This window comes from Arabidopsis thaliana, chromosome 4 (assembly GCF_000001735.4).
Source record: "Arabidopsis thaliana chromosome 4, partial sequence".
NCBI classification, from domain to species: Eukaryota; Viridiplantae; Streptophyta; class Magnoliopsida; order Brassicales; family Brassicaceae; genus Arabidopsis; species Arabidopsis thaliana.
This window is the reverse complement of record NC_003075.7, coordinates 15,477,028-15,496,464: the sequence shown is the minus strand read 5'-3', so window position 1 is coordinate 15,496,464 and position 19,437 is coordinate 15,477,028. Positions and strand designations below refer to the sequence as shown.

At 37.1% G+C, this 19,437-nt stretch overlaps 4 protein-coding genes and 1 long non-coding RNA gene across 8 annotated transcripts; 1 reads left to right on the top strand and 4 right to left on the bottom strand.

The window, feature by feature from the left end:
• Positions 1–83: 83 nt before the first annotated feature.
• On the bottom strand, positions 84–2,476 carry KNAT5 (homeobox protein knotted-1-like 5). Of its 2 annotated transcripts, NM_119356.4 has the most exons (6): positions 1,796–2,476; positions 1,291–1,411; positions 999–1,198; positions 778–909; positions 557–696; positions 84–471 (listed from the first exon to the last, which is right to left on the bottom strand). In NM_119356.4, the coding sequence occupies exons 1-6, from the start codon at positions 2,336–2,338 to the stop codon at positions 456–458; spliced, it is 1,152 nt and encodes a 383-aa protein (NP_194932.1). In that variant the 5' UTR covers positions 2,339–2,476; the 3' UTR covers positions 84–455. The 2 variants fall into 2 exon arrangements, with proteins under 2 accessions (NP_194932.1, NP_001328629.1); NM_001342125.1 differs by having other exon boundaries at positions 109–696; positions 1,796–2,471.
• A 552-nt stretch (positions 2,477–3,028) lies between these two features.
• Positions 3,029–5,899, bottom strand: AT4G32030 (uncharacterized protein). Of its 2 annotated transcripts, NM_119355.3 has the most exons (5): positions 5,179–5,899; positions 4,056–4,112; positions 3,898–3,960; positions 3,750–3,818; positions 3,029–3,646 (listed from the first exon to the last, which is right to left on the bottom strand). In NM_119355.3, the coding sequence occupies exons 1-5, from the start codon at positions 5,560–5,562 to the stop codon at positions 3,458–3,460; spliced, it is 762 nt and encodes a 253-aa protein (NP_194931.1). In that variant the 5' UTR covers positions 5,563–5,899; the 3' UTR covers positions 3,029–3,457. The 2 variants fall into 2 exon arrangements, with proteins under 2 accessions (NP_194931.1, NP_974658.1); NM_202929.2 differs by having other exon boundaries at positions 3,129–3,960; positions 5,179–5,725.
• Positions 5,900–6,416: 517 nt separating this feature from the next.
• Positions 6,417–8,551, bottom strand: AT4G32020 (serine/arginine repetitive matrix-like protein). The gene has a single exon (NM_119354.3). The coding sequence runs from the start codon at positions 8,387–8,389 to the stop codon at positions 7,844–7,846; it is 546 nt and encodes a 181-aa protein (NP_194930.1). The 5' UTR covers positions 8,390–8,551; the 3' UTR covers positions 6,417–7,843.
• Positions 8,552–11,110: 2,559 nt separating this feature from the next.
• Positions 11,111–17,086, bottom strand: HSL1 (HSI2-like 1). Of its 2 annotated transcripts, NM_119353.4 has the most exons (16): positions 16,653–17,086; positions 16,231–16,291; positions 15,677–15,823; positions 15,418–15,483; positions 15,116–15,340; positions 14,851–14,932; positions 14,661–14,762; positions 14,038–14,564; positions 13,852–13,948; positions 13,584–13,758; positions 13,319–13,395; positions 12,865–13,182; positions 12,728–12,777; positions 12,490–12,603; positions 12,258–12,325; positions 11,111–12,181 (listed from the first exon to the last, which is right to left on the bottom strand). In NM_119353.4, exons 5-16 carry the CDS (start codon positions 15,232–15,234, stop codon positions 11,568–11,570), a joined length of 2,343 nt encoding a protein of 780 aa, NP_194929.2. In that variant the 5' UTR covers positions 15,235–15,340; positions 15,418–15,483; positions 15,677–15,823; positions 16,231–16,291; positions 16,653–17,086; the 3' UTR covers positions 11,111–11,567. The 2 variants fall into 2 exon arrangements, with proteins under 2 accessions (NP_194929.2, NP_001329752.1); NM_001342124.1 differs by lacking the exons at positions 16,231–16,291; positions 16,653–17,086 and having other exon boundaries at positions 11,112–12,181; positions 14,050–14,564; positions 15,677–15,970.
• Positions 16,983–17,836, top strand: AT4G08635. The gene has a single exon (NR_142220.1). It is a non-coding gene; the product is annotated as an other RNA (long non-coding RNA).
• The last annotated feature ends 1,601 nt before the right edge of the window (positions 17,837–19,437 follow it).

Genomic DNA, 19,437 nt, shown 5'->3' with positions numbered 1-19,437 from the left:
TGTTAATAATACAAGTGAAATCATTTAAAATTATCGATATATTAAAAATTGAACCATATAAAAACCGAGCCGAACGTAACCATGCATCAACCGGTGAGAGAAATCAGACGAACACAACAACATCGTAATACTACATTTCAAGCTAGTTTAATTATGATAAATATTGCTTGATACATTCATTACAAACGAACATATTGACACTTTACAAGAAAAAACCCACACTTGCTTAAGCGTTCGTTACAAGACGCAAACCAACGAAACAGATCACTTCCAAAAACTACTAAGTCGTTACAAACAACAATTTGGACTCCAGAATCCGGTTTCATAGGCTAACCGGTATCCACTATACAAATAACACACTCTGTACGAGCATAGAACCGGATTCGTTTCTTTCATATACGGTTCCCAAGAATTCACATGGCAAAGAACCATCCTCTAGTTAGCCGCTATGTCACCTACGACTTCCCGGTCCTGAGTTTGGTTACAAAAGAAGATCTTGACCGGGTTGGTTTAATGAAATTGCGCAATTTGAAAAAGAGAACGGATCTTGTTTTACCGTTTACGTTTGTTCTTGGTGAGAGTAGATGACGTGGAAGAGTTGCTGTTCCAGTTTCTTTTCCTCTGGTTGATGAACCAATTGTTGATCTGTTTCAACTGCAAACCGGTTTCTTGAACCAGTTTTGCCTTATCTTCCTCCTGCAATTCCAAAACCAAATCACGAATTAAAACCTTGCTTTTGACAATGTGGTAACAAAACTTCTCGGCCAAGGTGTTTACAGTTGGGTATGGCCATTTCGAGTGAGTTCGCCACCATTCTTTGAGTACAGAAGTCGTATCTCCTGGCAACTTTCCCGCCCTTCTCTTCCTCATTATCTCTTCTCTTATGTCCACAATCTTCTCTTTGAAACCCTACAGGGGAAAAAAGAAACCGAGCAACATGATTTAACAATGTGTTTTGTATAGTTTGATGTACCATTGCAGCTTGATCAAGCAATTACCTGTTTAAGCTCATGCTTCAGTTCTTTCTTCACACGTTCCATCAAAGATCTCTCTCTCTCGGTTGGAACAAGAGGACCAAACCCCATCAAGCAATCTGAACCGTCCAAACTTCCATCAAACATGTTCACCTCGCTCTCTACTTGATTATCATCTTCATCATCCGACATTGTCTTACCATTACTTTCACTTGGAGAAACTCCTACAAACCAGAACAAAGAAAAACCGATAAAACCAAGACACACATAAAGCAAGAAGACAATAACAAAAAAAAAAAATGATTTGGGACGTTACCAGTTAGGGATTGCAGTGATTGTTCAATCTCCCAACAAGCCGTAATGGCTTCCATTGCATGGACACAAACGTGGTGTTGGAGTTGTTCTTTAAATGAACATAACAAGACAACATAATGTGACTGCATCAACATAATAATCAAAGGTAAGATTCCAATCCATAAGACATACAAACAGAACGTTACAAAAAATAGATTATGCTTTCTTTCTCTTGGACATGCAAAGTCCTTTTCAGCAAGAATCAGACAAACTATTAGTCATCAAAGAAGAAGCTTTATGCAACAAATATAACTTATTTGAGTCAGACAAAGTTCATAATTCGAATTACAAGCTAACCAAAAAAGTAGAAGCAAAGATCATATCGATTGCAAGACTCGAGAAGCGGGAACAATGAGCCACACAAAAATGTGAATTTGCTATACTCAGATAATCAAAGAGAAATAAATGGCTGAATCGTTCACAGTTCAAAACATTAAAATTTTGCAAAATTAGAAAGTGAAACTTACCATGAAATGATCAAGTTCCTTGTTGTCAACAACCACACCAAGAGTGGAGTATTTCGCGGCGACGGTATGCAACTGACTGAGCTGAGCATCGATCCTCGGAATCTGGTCAACGGGAGTCGCAACCCTAAGGCAAGCCACGTGAGCCGCAAGAAGCTGCTCGTACATCGGATGTCTTAAAATCGCCGCCTTATAGCTAGCACTCCGCCAATCTTCACCTCCTACAACGCCGAGTATCGTTTCACCATCGGCGTTGACTCCGTCGATAACTTCAGAACGTACTTCTCCAGTATTTTGCATCTCCGAATGAAAGGAGAGCCAGCGTGGGTTTGTATCAGCAACGGAATTGTCTCCGTTGCGGTGCGGAGGAGCGAGATCGGAATCCGCAGTGGTAAGGGTGGTAGGGAGGTTGAGGAAACTGGCGGTGACAAGCGAAGGTGTTTCAGAGAAGTGACGCTGCGGCGGAGGTTGCTGTGATTGATCGGTGAAGTGTCGGAGAGGAAGGTCTTCTTGTGGAGGAAGGAGGTGGGAGCTGTTAAACGACATTGTTTTCCTGCGTTTTTGGGATCGGAGAAGAGAAGACTGTTTTCTCTTTCCCCTAGTTATTTATCTCTCTGAAGACCAATATTTTTTAATTAATCTTGAATTTTATATTTATATATATTTTTTTTTTTTTTGGACTCTACTTCAATCTCTTTGTTTTAATGTCAACATAAAGCCTGTAACCAAAATGAAGCATAAAATAACTCAACCTACAAGAGCCTGTAATTCTGTAATTCACAAGTTTTGTGAGCAATGATTTGCTTACAAAACTTCTGTTCTAGAGTGTAATTTTCTTCTTTAGGTCTTTATTCTCCAAATTATGATAAGTATATTTACCATTAAACTCATTGTAGATATTTTTAAAACCCAGATATTTTTTTCTTTTTTACATGAAGGAATGTCATTTTTTTTTAATCTCTATACACAAAAGACTTGGGATCCATGAAAAAGAAAATAAGCTCATAAACAAGTTGGCAATTTTTTCTCAAATTTATTGGGCATTTAAAAACGAATCTTTTTCCATGAACACGCCGACAACCCACCAATAGCATTACACCTCCCAAGTTTATATTATAAAAATTCAAATTAAATAGTAGAAAAATGAATGTCCAAAGAGATTGATAGATCTTCTTGTCTTGGATTAGTTGAGCGGAAACTAGGGTTTTAATATAATAATGTATGGAGAATAGTGAAGAAGAAAATGTTTGGAACATAAAAAGTCTATTAGTTGTCCTACTTTTTCCTCTTTACAATTTCCAACAAAAGCTTTTAAATCGGTACAAAGAGAAAGAAAGAAAAAAAAAAGTAGTTAATTTTGCATTAAAAATTGATAACACCATCTATTTAAAACAAATTTTTTCTTCTAACACATCAAATTAAAGAAAACAGAGAGGGAGGGAGGGAGGGAGTAAAAAGTAAAAACCTAATTTTCACCCTCTTCCTAAGAAAAAATCAAGAAGTAATTGAGCATTTTACCCCAAAAAAAGAAGGAAACGGAAAACCAGAATGTGACGGGAGAGTTTCATTACACCACTTATTACATTCACTTTTCTTAGTTGACATCTCTAGCTCCCTTCTTCCCTTCACTATAATTCGATCGCAAATCTTCATATAGGCCAGTTTTTAGCTAGTTCCGTACAATATCTCTTCCTCGGATGGCGCCATGTTGAGATCAGGGAGGACGAAGAAACTCCCCTGATTTTGCGAGTCACTGGTTTTGCAAGATTTTGATCCCTGTAGCCGCTCGAGTTGTGATTTACGAATCAAATCAACAGGTTTCTTGTTTGTGACACGGCCTGAGTTTAAGTCAAGCTGAAACAAGAAAACACAAGAGTCGATGAGACCAGCAAATAGAGAGAAGGGATCTGGAATATCTGATTACTGTAAAGATGGTTAGGGAGAATCTAAATGTTACCTTAATCCTCTTCAGCTTTTGGTTCCTAAGGTTTTGTTCATCGAATGTTGCTCGGAGACTTGCAATCTCCTGTGGAAAAATATTGGGTTTTTTTAAGAATACAATGAAAACCATGATAATAAAACAGAGAATAGCAACGAAAATCTACCTTTTCAAGGTCAAGTCTCTCCTTCAACTTCAAGTTCTCTTCATTTTTAAGCTCAAAAGATGACTGCCAAATATTAAAAGAATAAAAAACCATCAGCTCAATAAAATTTGAATTTTGGAGTGTGTACTTGAAATTCAAAAAGGAGACTTTATATTTACCTTCCTCTTCTTCAATCTCTTGGAGAAACAACTGGTGATTTCGTTTGTGGGAAAAACCTGCAAAACAAAAACGCATTTGATTAGTCAACTATTAAATGGCTGAAGATAACGACAACTGTTTTACTTTTATAATCAATACCCAAGATCTTATTTTAACATACCGGTAAAAAGTTTCTTTTCCCACAACAGAAATTTCAAACAAGTAAGAAAAATATATCGAAGAAACCAAATAGAGCATAAAATTAAAAAATCTCAAATATATAATTGGGAAAGAATTTTTATAGTGAGGATTTGATGCCACATCATGATTATTCCGTGTCATGGGCATTGTCATCTATCGTCATCACTCTTTTAAAGATCACGTGATACCAATCTCTCCGACAAGATCATTTTACTCGTTTCAACTTTCAACCCACAAAACGCTACCGTCTCGAGCATCAAAACGTTCAATAAAACGCGGACGCGTTTGACCAACTAGCTGTTAAGCTGTACTACCCCCAAAATCTAAAAGGAGCTTTAATTATTCCTCAAGACAAAATTAAAGTTGACCGATTTCTAAAAATCCACATCTAACCGGCCACGCAAGATCCGGTTCAATGCGTACCGAGAAAAACAGGTCTCTTATTAAGCTTTGTTACAGAAGATTAGTAGAGTTTTCTAATTACAAAAAATGAGCAGAAAACAAGGAAATTAAGCTTAAAGTGGCTTTGACTTTTTGGAGATTAGATGAATTTAACCTAGAAGCAGGATGGCTCCGGCCGACGGTGTCATCGGCGAATCACGGCGGAGGAATTTTTTCCGGTGAATTTGTTAGAAGTTGAAGAAAACAGACTAAATACGTTCTAGTGAGAATTGAAGCGTGCGAGAGATGACGTCAGGCTAAACTTTATGGATTTTAGGAAAAAAAATGAAGAAAAACAGAGAGACGGCCAAGGATCTTCTCAATTACGAACGGCTAAATCCAGATTTATCGGCCAGATCGGAATCGGATTATCCAGCGAGATGACGGATTTGCCATCTCTCCGGAGCTACCGGATTCGTAATTGAGAGAAAGAAGATAGAGAGAGAAGACTAAATCGAGAGGCAAAAGTTGAAAATCACGATAGGGAAAAGAGAAAGTTACCTTAGATCCAGATCCTGTAGATGTAGAGCAGCTAGCTTGGCGACTGTTATCCTCGAATCCATCGGCGGAAGGAGAAGCAGAGCCGCCACCACTTCCAGATCCGCCGCTCCACGAGAGAGGAGTCTTCGGACTGGCTCTAACGGAATCGACATCTTTCTTCAAGGAAACGAGAACGCCGCCGCCGCCACCAAATCTTGAGGAACGAGACCGTCGTTGACGGATTCCCCACCGCAACGGAGGGAGAATCACCGCCGGATTATCCGACACTACCGTTCCGGCATGCTTCAGCCGTAAAAGAAGCTCAACGACCAAATCGTCGTCAGTTATCGCTACAGCCACCCAATCATCCTTGGCCGGAATCTTAGACGATGTAACCTTCTTCATCGACGCTTACACTACTCAAATCTACAGCTCCCGTAAAAAAGGGAATCAGATACAGAAGAGAAGCAGCGAAAGAGAGAGAGGGAAAGAAAGAGAAGTTACAGAAGAGAGATAATGACGAAGGGAGAGAGAAGGAGAAGAAGAAGAAATATCGAAATAGAGGAGAAAGAGAGAGAGAGAGATGGGAATGGTGTTATATACGAGGCTCCCTCTAAATTATTCCTCTATCTCTTTTTTCTTCCTTTTCTCATTTTTCTTTGTTCTTTTCGAAAAGAAAAAAAAAATGATTTATTTTATTGCCATTTTAATGTCGATGCGAAAATGCAAGATCGGGTCTGTGGCTGGATGGATTGCAGATTTGGATTTAATTTTTTTATCTCAATGGTTTGTTTGTGATGACAAAAAAAATAAGAAAGGAAAGGTGGGACCCAAAAACTGAGTTGTGTGGGGAAAGGGTATGTGAAAAATATGTAAAGATTCCCCAAATTAAAATTCTCTCGCAAAATTATAAATTTGGCATAATGCTGAAATTAAAAGAATAAATTTTTAAAAATAGGCAAAATTACTTTAGGGTTCGTCTTTTTCGTTTTGCTTTTTTTTCCCTTGTTAGGTAGAAAATCTTCCTATGCTCTCATCAATTATGATGTTCGTAGAGTATTGCAAAGGAACCAACAAAAAAAAACTGACGTGGCTCAATGGTTTTGCTAAGCTTGACCAATGAACAATTGACGACTGTGTACCGCCGTTAATAGGTAAAGGCAAGTTGCTACATTGTGGATGAGTAAAAAAGAGTTTCTGTCATTAATGATTATATATCTTACCTTATGTTTCTTTTATAGAAGAATCTCTAAATGCAGCAGATTTATGACTAAGAAATTTTTTAGAATTCAAGCCCCAGCTGTCCAGCCTTGAAGAGATATATACATGGGCCTTAAATCGGGCTAAGGTGGGCTGTCTAATTGTGAGAGAACATTATATCTTATACAACTTGGACCAAACAAGTGGCATACGGTATATGATATTGAGATAATGACACCCTTAGCAAGAAATATCAATTACCCACCTAAACAATAATAACATCCATTGCTATTAAACCCATTGTAATGATGATAATTGAGATAGCACAATATCAACTTATCAACTTAGAGAAAGTCACTTTCAACTTCTGATATCAAATTGGCATTAGTGATTTGTTTATACGCTGGACTAGAGATTATATCAATTTGTCAATGTCTTTGCCTGTCACACACACACACATATCAAAACTGTCGCTCTTACATCGGGAAACATCTGTGCAAGTTATTTTTTTGTGCGCCATATTCTCCGAGTTGTTTGAGATTACAGAATTGCTAATCAATAATACAACTCAACATATACTAGTCACAAATTCCATAATTTTCCAAGGTACAATTCATTGAGATCATTTGCGTAAACCCATCGTATGTTCATTTGTTTATGGTTTTATTGGGTCAACCATCTTATTTAATCTCATGTGATGTGTATCAAATGTCCAAATACTGAACTTTAAACGCCAAAGATAAAACTTAAATTCGATAATATTAAAGATAGAGAAGTACAGAGAATTGTAGTACAAACGGTTACATGGAAACCTTAAGATTCATCTAACCAGTAATTACATCTCTTTACTTTGACTTAACCTAGACGACACGGAAACAAACGAAGAACCTTAAGGAAAAACAGAAAGATACCCAAACGAAGAAGAAACCCCAAATAAAACTTAAACTTGATAAACTAAAAAGATAGAGAAATACAGAGAATTGAAAAACCGAAGAAGATTACATCAAAACCTAAGCTTCATCTTTACCCGTAAACACATCTCTATAACTTGTCTTACGACCAACTAATCCACTTAAGACACAGACGAAATGACAAAAGCCAACCTATGATTTACCCAGAGAACCTGACGATTAAGCAGAAATTAAAAACCCGAAGATACAGAGAAAGATACGAAAACTAGTAAAAAGTCTATACACAAATACTCCTACACAAACACTAAACCCTAAGAAGAGAAACTAAGACCTGTTAAGAAGATATTTCGATCTTGCCCCTTGAAAAAATAAGGGAAGATTCGAAACGGTTCATAACGAAGATGTGTGTTTCTTCATCTTCTAGATTCATCATCGTCTGGAGATTATATTTTGTTGCAGATCTCCGGTTTTCAGGCGGAATCGGACGATCGGTAATACGGAAATGTAACACTTTGGTAACCATTTGGATCATCGGAGATTTTTAAAAAATCAAAAATGATCGGTGACAGACACCGTCAGGCGATGTCTAGGCGAAGGATCCTGATGAGATCATTTGTTGCCTTCTTCGTGAAGAAAGCTGGAAGCGGGACATCGCTAGGAGGCGGCGAGGTCATGGTCACAGGACCGGCGTAAAACGGTGCTGATTTCGATTTGCGGCCAGATAAACGGATCTGACCCGGAATCAAACCCGGATCTGGTCCAATCCGACGAGTAGATCCCAGATCTGACATTTCCACAACCAGATCTGAAGTCTCCTTGGGGATTTCTTCGCCGCGCTTAAGGATTCTCACCTGGCTAACGGCAACGGTATTGCTAAGACTCTTCTTAAGGGTTCCCTTTGGAACGAAAGCAGAGACAGCCGCACGAGGAGGAGGAAGCGGCGGCGCTACAGGAGGAGAAGAAGATCTGGAGGATTGACTACGAGGAGGACTCCGGCGTGTACGGTTGTTGGAGACCGTCTTCTTCTGCCTGTTGGGACATGCGCTAGGATTACGATGTTGTTTCATGTGAGAGAATGGATCTTTCAAGCAATCCTGGGGATTTAGAACAGCGACGCCCATAGCTAATTGAGAAAGGCAGATTTGGTGGTTCAGAAACAGAAGAAGAAGAAGAAATTTGTTAAATTATCTCTCAGAAAAAATTCTCAACGGCTCGGAAATGGAAAGATAAATTAGAAAGATGGAAATGAATATAATGAGAAGGTGGAAGAAGGATAGTTTTATACACGATTAAATTTGCTTCAGCGTGTCCAAGAACAGCTTAAGACGGTTTCTTAACCGACTCTCGGCTTCTGGTTTGTGAACTACACGCGCTTAGTTGTCTCTTCCTTTTTTGTTTTTTGTTTAGCTTTTTTTTTTTTTTTTTTTTCCTTTAACTTTATAATTACTTTCCTTGATATGTTAATCAATGGATCAATACTATGGTTGTGAATAAGATATATGTCACATAAATTCTGTATTCTTTTCTTTTTTATTCTCATCACATATGTGTGTTATCATTCAATAAGAAGCTTTACATTTTTCATTTCCTATACCATTTCAAAAAATTAAAAGTATTCAAATATGTGATATTCTGTGTGATGTATGATTACAATCTCCAAATTCAAAAGTTCAAAGGTAATTTGTCAAAATTAAAGGCCAGAGATTAAAATTTAAACCTAATATCTTACATCTATAAGTACAATTGAAAGCATTAAATTACTTTATAAAAAATAGAAAAAAAGCTATGCATATTTTAAAGCATTAGATAACTTTATAAACATATATAATTTGAAGAGGACATATGGCTGCTGATCCCAAAACTCTACTTCTTACACTGAGGACTATTTCAATATTTTGAATAAGAAATGGTATATCACCCCCTACACAAAAATGAAGTCACATCAAAGGTTATTGTGCAGATGTTTGTAATTGTTGACAAACAAAATGATTAACACTAAATAATTAAGCCAAGTTGTCAATAATAATACGAAATAATTGAATTAAAAAAAGCTACTTTGCCGAACAGTATCCAAGCAACAAAATCCTCCATTACGCATTTGTCGCTTTCATGATCACATACGTTAAACATTAAAATAATACCCCATTAGGCATAATATATCTCGCCCTTTGGCTTTGAGTAAGCTTTACATTATTCCCATACATTGTACATCCATAATAATATGATATTGAAACGCTAATTTTAAATTTGTATTTATGTATATAAATCCAATCTTTATATCTAATTAACGAGAGGTAAAAGACTATTAAACATTGAGAAACCCAAAGATCCTAACGATTATGTCGATAAACATATTGATACGACCTTGCAAATATGTAACAGGTTCGTATAAGTGTTTCTAATGACAAAAGGAAATAGATATTCTTAAGGTGGAGTAGAATATATGTGTTGGGAATAGGTAAATGACAACAACTTTTGAAAGAAGTGGTCGACCACAATAATAATAATAATTTATTTAAATTTAGGTGTAATAATAAATGTGAAAGAGGCGCGTGAGAAAGAAGTGGTTTATAGGGTGAGAGAGGAGGAACCCACGACGATCCTTACCAAAACCTCAGCTACGCGTTTATGGGTCCCACTCTCTGTCTCATCTTTTTCTTCGCCCTTCCATTATTAACATATTCCTTACAAACAAACCCTTCGTGTTCCTTTCTATTTACTCTATTGCCACCCCCACTCGTCTATCTTCTTTGACCACGGATATTTCTCAAGTTTGTTTCACTTGTTCATCTTCTTTGTATTTTTTTTTCTCGCCAACTAGTATTAAATTACTAATAATAAGAATCACTAAAGCTATTTGGTCAATTAAAAATAAATTGATGCTTTTGATGCCCTTTCTGTGTATTTTGGGCATAAACTAATTAAAATTATATTCATATATCTAGTGATTAGTGCAAAAAACGTAATACTAATATAAATATTGTAAAATTATGAATTTAAGGAGGGCATTTGTGTTATTTTTCAATAATATGTAGTGTATTCATAAATGAAACCAACAAAGAAAAATGGGACAAAAAAAAACGCCTAGTTATTGGTTTTGGGAAGAGGTAGGGGCATTAGGTAATAAATTTTCTTTATTGAGAAGAAATAAGGCAGAGTCCACGTGTTTGAGGACAAACTTATCAATCAGAAAAAGACACGTGTAATTTGACGATAGGAATGGCGTGATGCTGTATGAGATTGATTATTTTGGAGTCAGTCAATCGAGCCGACTCAATCAACTTTGGCCGGCCAAAAAAAACAATTTGGAAAAGTATTGTTGCTCTTATTTAATTATTTATTTCTTTTGGGGCTATTCCTGATATTTTATAACATGGGGGATTGGTGAGATTTGAGAAGAAAGAAACCCACAAAATAATCAGAATTCAGACACGAACAAACGAGTTGACCTCAGGTCTTAACTTCTTTGATACTGTATGTTATCATAACAGAGACATAGAAAGAAGCAAAAACAAGCAACAAACATGCTTCTTCATCTAAATTTATATCAATTTCTGACTCAAATTCTGAAACTAATACTGTATTATCGCTAATGTTTAGAACTCGAGACAAATTGGATATACCAAACGGTTTTTTATATTTTTAGGATTTGGATGAGTGATAGCTTATCATATGGCTCTATTTTTAGGAGTTTAGTTGAGTGATAAGTGATAACTCTTATTATTACACTGACACGATCAACACTTCTAACATCGACCGAGCTATAGCCGATTTATTTGCTTCCATGTAACTGATTGTGTGTCTTCATACCATAAGTTTATCACCAAATCAAAATAATAGGATCTCGCGTAACCAATTTCTCTAATTTAAGTAAATCATAAATTTCATAAACAAACTTGAAAATAATAAAAATTATGTACAGGTTCGAATTTTGAAACTTAAGATTGCGATAGATAGGCGTACAAATTTGAAGCTCCACCTCCAGAACCGATTCTCTTCTTAGAAGCTTCATCCATTTCCATATTAGATATAACTATTAAGTTAGTGTCCTATGTATTTTCAAAAACCTCATCAAATCTATTTGTCTCTCTCTCTCAAGCCTCAACTCACCACACACCAAACCAAAACACCAGAAACAAAAAGAAAAGCAAACTACAAATTCCTCATTTCTTCGATCGACAATTGGTAGAATGGTCGTAACCACTCAACCAATTTGAGACGAAACCGAAGACATTTTTTGTGTAAATAAGAAACACATACCACTGAAGAATAAATACTCATGGAGAATTCCAAAGCTGTTTAGTTCACAGGATCATGAGCTCCATTTGTTGTGTCTTTCTCAGTTTCTTGTGCGGCTGAGGACGAACCGTGTTCTGTGCTGACCATATCACTGCTTTGCTGTTCTCCTGCTGTATTGGAAATAGCCTTTTGTTTCAGATATGCTTCCAGAGGAAACGCTGCAGCTTGGAGAAGCCTCATCATGCTTACTCGGGAAGCCCCCGGGTCTGAGTTCAAGTCGATGTTTTCCCCTGCGGCTAGTTCAACCGCTGGAATGCTCTCCACTTCTGTCTCGTCCCTGCACTCTGACTGTGACTGCGCCTGCTGGCTTGCCTGTCCTGCCTCTCCTTTGTTCCGCTTCCGCAGCATGAGCGTCCTGAATCGTCTCTTCACTGCCTCGCACACAGTGCAAGTGCATGACGGCTTGTGTTTGCCTTTTCCGCTCGGTGGTTGGCTGCAGACGATGCACGAACACCCTGCCCGGTGTCTTGGATGCTTGGTCGTGGCTGCAACCGTGATTTCCCCCTGTTCACCGGTTGTGGTGATGCCTGCATTTCCTAAACTATTCAGAGCAGATGCATCCTGCGACTGGTTTAGCTTTTCGTTTGATGATGCCAGTCTCCTCCTTTTGAACTCTGTTGAGACGAAAGTTTCGTTATGTAAAGAAGGAAGTTTCTAATTATACAGACCAATAATAGCTGCGGATTTTACCTTTGCTCTGCCGGACAAGTGTATCCTGTTCTCTTGGAGAGAGTTCATCAGGTGCGGAACATGAAGACCTGACGATATAAACAGCAACTCAAATTATTCAGATGGCCAGTCTCAGTGAGTCAAAAATCTATAATTATCCCATATGTGTAGTCTAAGTTATTTCGGAAAAAAATGCGCAATGTTCTGTGGTAACTAGCCTAGGTTAAACACATGAACATGCAACCTCGTTTACCTGCCAGGATCCAAGAGATTATCAGAGCACGACCACTTTGGTGGAAGAAGAATATCCACCGGCAGCTGTCGCCATTTCCCACAAGCATCACACTGCACCCATTGCTCTTGTTCCCTGAGAATTCATGGATCACATATCAGAACCAAATAATCAGATGTTCATTACTTCAAATCTTTCGATCATTCCAAGGGTGCTTAATTCTTCTGATCCTATCATTACATAGTACATGAGGCCTCACCCTGTTTGACGTGAGACAAAAAGGGTCCTCTTCCCGAAAACTGGTGGTTCCTGGGTAGCAGCAAATACATGATTTCAGAAAATACAGTGAAAAGTTCCCAGCTGTTTTTGATAACTAAACAGTTAACAGTAACTCACGTCATATTCTTCAAAATCTTGATTTTCCAGCGTAAAGATGCTGGGTTTGGTGGATTGGGGAGGCCGCAACAGCTCCTGTGCCTCCTCCCAAGTTATTTTCAGTTCCAGAACATCTACGCTATCAATGAGCAGACGCTTGCTCTTAGTCCCAATGTTCCGAACCCGTTTCCTAGCAGAAGTTAAGGACGACTGAAGAAATAAGTTATCCTTTGCCATGTCCTCAGACTTCTCTAGTTTAGACCAATTGATGTCACCACATCCCGGATTCAAGCTGTTGGAAAACATGTTCAGATTGGGTTCACTGCTTCCCTTGAACATCTGAAGAAACACGGAAAAATATTTCACTGAAAGAATCAGTACGAGAGCACCAGAAAAGGATTCTTTAATTCAATACACTTCACAGTGGCAGTTACTTATGCCTAAGGGGGCAACTCTCAGCTTATTATGCATTTACCTGTGTCGCTGTAGAGTTCGTCGCTTTACGGTATCCCATTACGAGTTTTCCTTCAGGTTCTGTACGGCTGAATGTTACTGCAGAGAACATGGAAAATCCAAGACATCAGACCTAATAGAAAAGTACGGTCATCTCTTCGTGGAATGTATTTCACTGTCCTCATGATTGGAACGCTTTAGTGCCAATGTTTCATTTATCCATACCAGGGTGGGTTTATCAATATGTTATGAATGTAGTTAACGAAACAAAAGGATTTGAAAAGTACCAGTGTCACCAGCTTGCAACTGCATGGACTGTATGCAAGGAGTCACACCCTCCAAAACGTACATCCTGCTGTTATTATTAGGCCAAAACCTGAACTGGAACACCCATTCTTTCCCTTTTATGTCTTGTATCTTTAACGGGAGACCCTCGGGTAGAGATATAGGGGGGAAATATGCCTACATAGAAGCATAGACGGTTATAGCTGATACCTGGCATTTAGATAGCAATAGTTTGGGAATATCAAATAAGCGTACAGAGAAACAAGTTACCTCTGCACATGCTTTCGGAAGAACCAGTCGACCAATACGACCCGCATCGCTCGCACTCAGAACTTTTTCAAAGAGTGGTATAATTTTGGAATTTGAGCTAGGAAAATAAACAGTCAAGGACTCCTTAGCACAGAAAAATAGTGCATAATGGTAGAATAAAAGCAGAAACACGATATTATAACATACAGATGAGGATACTGTCCAGATAATTGCAGCAGCTCTTGGTCAGTAATCCTAGGCCAGTAACGGGGAAGCAATTGGGTCTTCCCGCGACCTTCTGGAGGAGGCCGAGCGACATGAATCTGTGACACCAGGCTCCCACTAGGCTCCATGCCAGCAGCAATGGGAGCTGAATTTGCAGGTTTTGGAAGCAGCTGCCTGGACCGAGGGGCCAGTTGGAAAATCGAATTAGTCTTACTTCTGTCATCAACAGCAGCATCATGAAATGGGCTTGTCATAAGCGTAGGTCCAAGTGAAATGCTCAAGTTTGGCTGTGCAGACAATTCTTTCCTTTCAGTTTTGTGTCTAAGAGCATCTAGGCTGGAAGGAAGCAGCGATTCTTCTTGTTTCATTTGAAGAGAAGAATGAGTGGGGTCGATTCTTTGAAAGTGAAGCAAGTGCTTGAGATTTGTCCTCTCAAGAACACTGCCTACATGCTCTGCTGAAGCAAATGAGGGGAAGTCCTTACCGTTAGATTCATGGCTCACATTCATCTGTAAGAGAGATTACATGAGTATAGTGACAGAGAAACCAAGACCAAGGAAGCATCCCTTGCAAGAAGTTAACTCATGGAGAGGAAATTGTCTTACAGAAATTAGTCCGGATTTCTTGGCGCAACTTATACAGGTAACACCACCATTCTCTAGAAGCTCCATCATAAATCTAGAAGCAATGCATCCACAGTGAAGACGCTGAAAAAAACGTAAATACGTATTAAGGAAAACAATTGAAATACGTTGAGTGCAAAAACATGTGTAGTAAGCCATGGATTTTCGTCACCTTGTCACATGAATTACACTCTCTCCAACCAGATTCCTTGGCATGGAACACTTCACAGAATATGGATTGCTCGTATGCACACCTATCAAAAACCAACATTCACAGAGTTTACTAATAAGTAATCATGAAATATAGATTCCCTTCACGTACCCACTCTTGTTCTAATTGTAAGCAAACCCACAGCACTAATCTATCGCAGAAGTGTTGCGAATATCGAACTGGTCGCAAAAGTATTCAAATTAGACACAAGAGTGAAGGCCCTTACCCACACTTATCGCAGAGAGAAGCTAAATCACCGGATCGCATAGGCCAGCCTTTTTTCCACTCGCCCGACGTAGAGGCCGCTCCGCACAGTGCGTTCATGCAAACCTTTATTGACTCCATAATTGACCAATTGAGCGGCTCGATTCAACTGTCAATAACTTCAAATGAAGCAAGAGCCTTATCGTATTCTCCGCACGATGGTGCTTTAATCCACCGCAACTTTCCTCTTTAATAAAGGCACAAGCATTAAAAATATGCAATGATTAAGAAAACTAATTGGTATCAGAAAAGTTAAACACTTACCAGAAAAGGCAGAAGAAGATGTCAAATATATTGTCGAGAAACTCAATACGCTCCTTCTGTGAAAGACTATATACAAATAAAAACATATAAGATGACGATATATAGAAGAAGATACCAACTGTTATAAAGTAATCAAAATCCGTAAATGAATGAATAGTTAAGGACATTTGATATTGACATCTAAAGATAAGATATCATTGCATCCTAAGGAAAAAAAAACGAAATTAAAGTTCACAAGAGACAAAGAAAATCAACAGACCTTTCGAAGAAACTTGTCCAAAAAAGAGAAACCACGAGTCACTTCCATCTCCTCAGTTTTCAACCAAACCAATTCTAAGCTTAGACATGTCCACACGAAACTTCTCAGTGGTGCAGTGGAGATGGAGCCTCTTAAATAATTGTGCCACTGTGATAAAAACGCACCATCGAAAAGTTGACTGATGAATGTATGGAAGTCCAAGAAGTCTACAATAGTGATAATGAGAATAATATCTTGACTGTGAAAAAGGATGAATTGATTCTGTAGACAAAACTAAGTGCAAACCTTAAATAGTCAAATTATTCAATTGAACGGAAATGATCCATCACCTATCTGAGCTACAGTAGGCTAACAACGATTCCACTACCTAGGCACAATTTCAAGGAAGATATAATTCTTATTAAACCGCTAAATAATCCAAAAACTTGCGAGTCAGCAAGATCTAATCTGAGGATACACATAACTTTTAATGCTATTGAAAGAAGAATATAGACTTGAAGAAAAAAATGTAATAAGCAGCTACATTAAGTAAACAAGTAAACTAAATGTAATACCTTAACAGAGATGACAGAAATGTATGCAGGTTTGTCTCCAGTAACAGGAGAAGATATTTGGCTGCAATTGGAAAATACAAAAATTAGGTGAATAACATGACATATTTGGCTGCAATTGGAAATTCATAAAGAACCAAGGACGACACTTTCTTAAGAAGCAATAAAATGATATATAAATCGAACTAGTTTCATTCTTCTTCAAATCTTTCAACTTTGGTTGACCCAAAAAACCACTGATTTCCAAGTAAAGCTTATAACTTTGTAAAAACACTGATGTAAAGGTTCAATTTTTACAATCCTAATTCCGAAATCTACGGTCTTTGAACAAAAAAAAACATGCATAAATCACCAAGTTTCTGAACACTAATGGCCGAGCAAGTAAATTTATCAGAGCATAATCACCGGAGAGGGTTAACCCTTACCTTGGTTTGTGTGGAGAGAGAGCCGATTGATTCGATCGGAAGAGAAGGGATAGTTTTCGACGGAGAAGTGAAGTTAAAAACCAAGTCAAAGTCGTCTTTACGTCGACCAAGTGAAGAAGATTTGAGCCAATTCAATTGCAGCAACAAGAGGTAGTGGCAAAGAGATTTAGAAATAACGAAGGAGTTGATGAATTGGTTTCTAAATAAAGAAGAAGAAGCCACAATGACTTAGAGCGAAAATCTCCATTACCAACAACAACAAAGGGCTCGTGGAGAAGACAACAAATCTGGAGCGTTAGATTACAAAAAAAAAAAAAATGAAACACAAAGAAACTGCTGACGTCAGCCTGACCTAAAACCCAGTATGCTTTATTTATTTATTATGGATGAGAGAATAATGTAAAGTTTACTCAAAGTGTGACATTTTATGTAATAAGATATTAATTAAAGTGCACGCAAAAGGTCATCTCTGTTTCGACCTCACCTAAGGTTTGCTTCTAGATTTATATACGTCTAAATTAGTATTTTGATTTCGATAATAATATTATTTAGTAAAGCATTGAATTTGAGAATGATGAAGTGGCTTGGTTTCTAGGGTTATAAGACAGGAACCCACGACGACCATCACCAACACATCAGCAGATCAGCTACTAGGTCCAACTCCAACTCTTTATTTTTGTTGGTTCAACAATTTACTGCAAAAGACTTAAAAAAATGTAGCCCAAATAATCATGTCAGGATAATGGACCGAAGATTGGTTGATGGGCCGTTTTAGATCAAAAAAATCATTCCACCTTTGGAAAAGATCTCTTTAGCATATTACTTTAAGGTTTGTTGCAAATGAAAAATAGTTGGAAAATATTTTAGACCCTTAAAAGTCTTATCCGATAGGTAAAGTATTTAAATCAGTTCATGGGTTGAGTTTCATAATTGAAACTAGGCATAGATTGGCCCTTTCCTTTCTCTTTAATAAATACTCGATTCATCCCTTTCTACTGTCTGTCTCAATATCTGTACATACCATTCATTGTAGCAATCACTATACGTACATGTTAATGTCTATGAAGTATGAACAATAATAAGAATTGGGTAAGAGAGTTATATATGTTGTTGATAAACAACAGTGAATTCAAAACTATATAATTTAGAGAGGGTTTGTATATCCCTTTTTTTCCTCTGTATGAGTAATGTGAGAACCAATTATTCGTTTATAGATGAATAATAAATTATCTTTCTGTTTATCGTACCGAGTTACCTACCATATTGCTTAGACTGGAAATGCTTTGTTGGTAAAAAGACATGATTGGTTGAAAAATAGATAAAAGCATGAATGGGATTCAAAAACTAACGATAATTAGGAAACTGGATTACCATGGTTGGTAGGCTAAACCCTAGCTATTCTAATCGCTATTACATTCTCACCTACTTTGCATAGTCATTAAATTTGCATATCCACGAATTCGTACTAATAGTTTCGCAGAAAATACACATGCAATCTTATGAATATTGCTTGATTTATTTAAGAAACAAACTTGTATGCAATTATTGGTATATAAATCAGTTATAACCGAGCCATTTGTCAATATGACTTTGACACATGGGTAAGTCTAAACAACTAATTCATACTCTAGTTATCAATTGTCTCTTGTAAATAATTTAGTACGTATTTTTTTAGTTAGTCTTATAGATGAGTAAATCACCCTTTTTAAAATTATTAGATTTTCGGTTAAATGTTTTGGATTCTAAACTCAAAATTAATTAGCAATATGTGATGAAAACCCTTGTAGTTATGTAATTGCATGAAACAAAAATGATTTCAAATGTTATTCATATGTACTAGATCTTCAAACATTAACACATGAACTAACATTTTGGAATTACATCGATATTCATTTAATTGGATCCAAAAGGTTTCAACTTCTCGTTCTGTTATTAGTTTTTGTTTCCTCTTTTTTGTTTTCTATTTATTTTCACATGTTCTAGCTTCTTAATTCTAAGCTAACTTGAGTAGCCTAATAAACTTGTGTCACATGATGAGGACATTTCTCAAATGGAACATTCAGACATTTACACTCCCATACGTTGATATCATGTTATTTGCTATATTAGTCTAATATTGTTGCCTTTCAGATTTCACATATGAAATATTCCTTGTTGTAACCAAGAACCATCTCTGTGTATTTTTACAAGCATAAAATAGTAGTTGACAATATAAAAATAACTATCTGATGATGCAACTCTAGTTAATATATCACGAATCACTGACTCCTATATAATGTGTAGATATACTGTATATGTATCGACACCAATTTTACATACATTACCGAAGTATTGATTGGTTCTTTCATTTGATAAAAGAGAGCATATAATTTCACTTTAATCACACTCATTATACATTTGCGAAAGTCTTTCATTCACAACCGTCGTTGCGTTTAGTTTGCTAATACTTTATGTTAGTGCCCGTTGAGTTTCTAAAAGTGTAGAAGTTTTTGTTGTTTATTTATATAGACTCTAGTTGCAAATGCTGCATAGAATTAGTTAGATCCATTCTCGTGAATCCTTAAGAGGATTATATGCTAGAATAAAAATATACTACTAAGAAGATATTTTATTGATAACATAATTGACCAAAGAGAAAAAACAAAACGGAAAGTCTTCTTATTTCTGTCGGTTTGACACAACTGGTCAACTTTTGCTGTCAGTAAAGTAAACTCTTCAAGTTACAAAGGCATATTTTAACTTGACCACTCTAAATTTTATTCTTCAGAAGTTTTAGTAGTGGCCC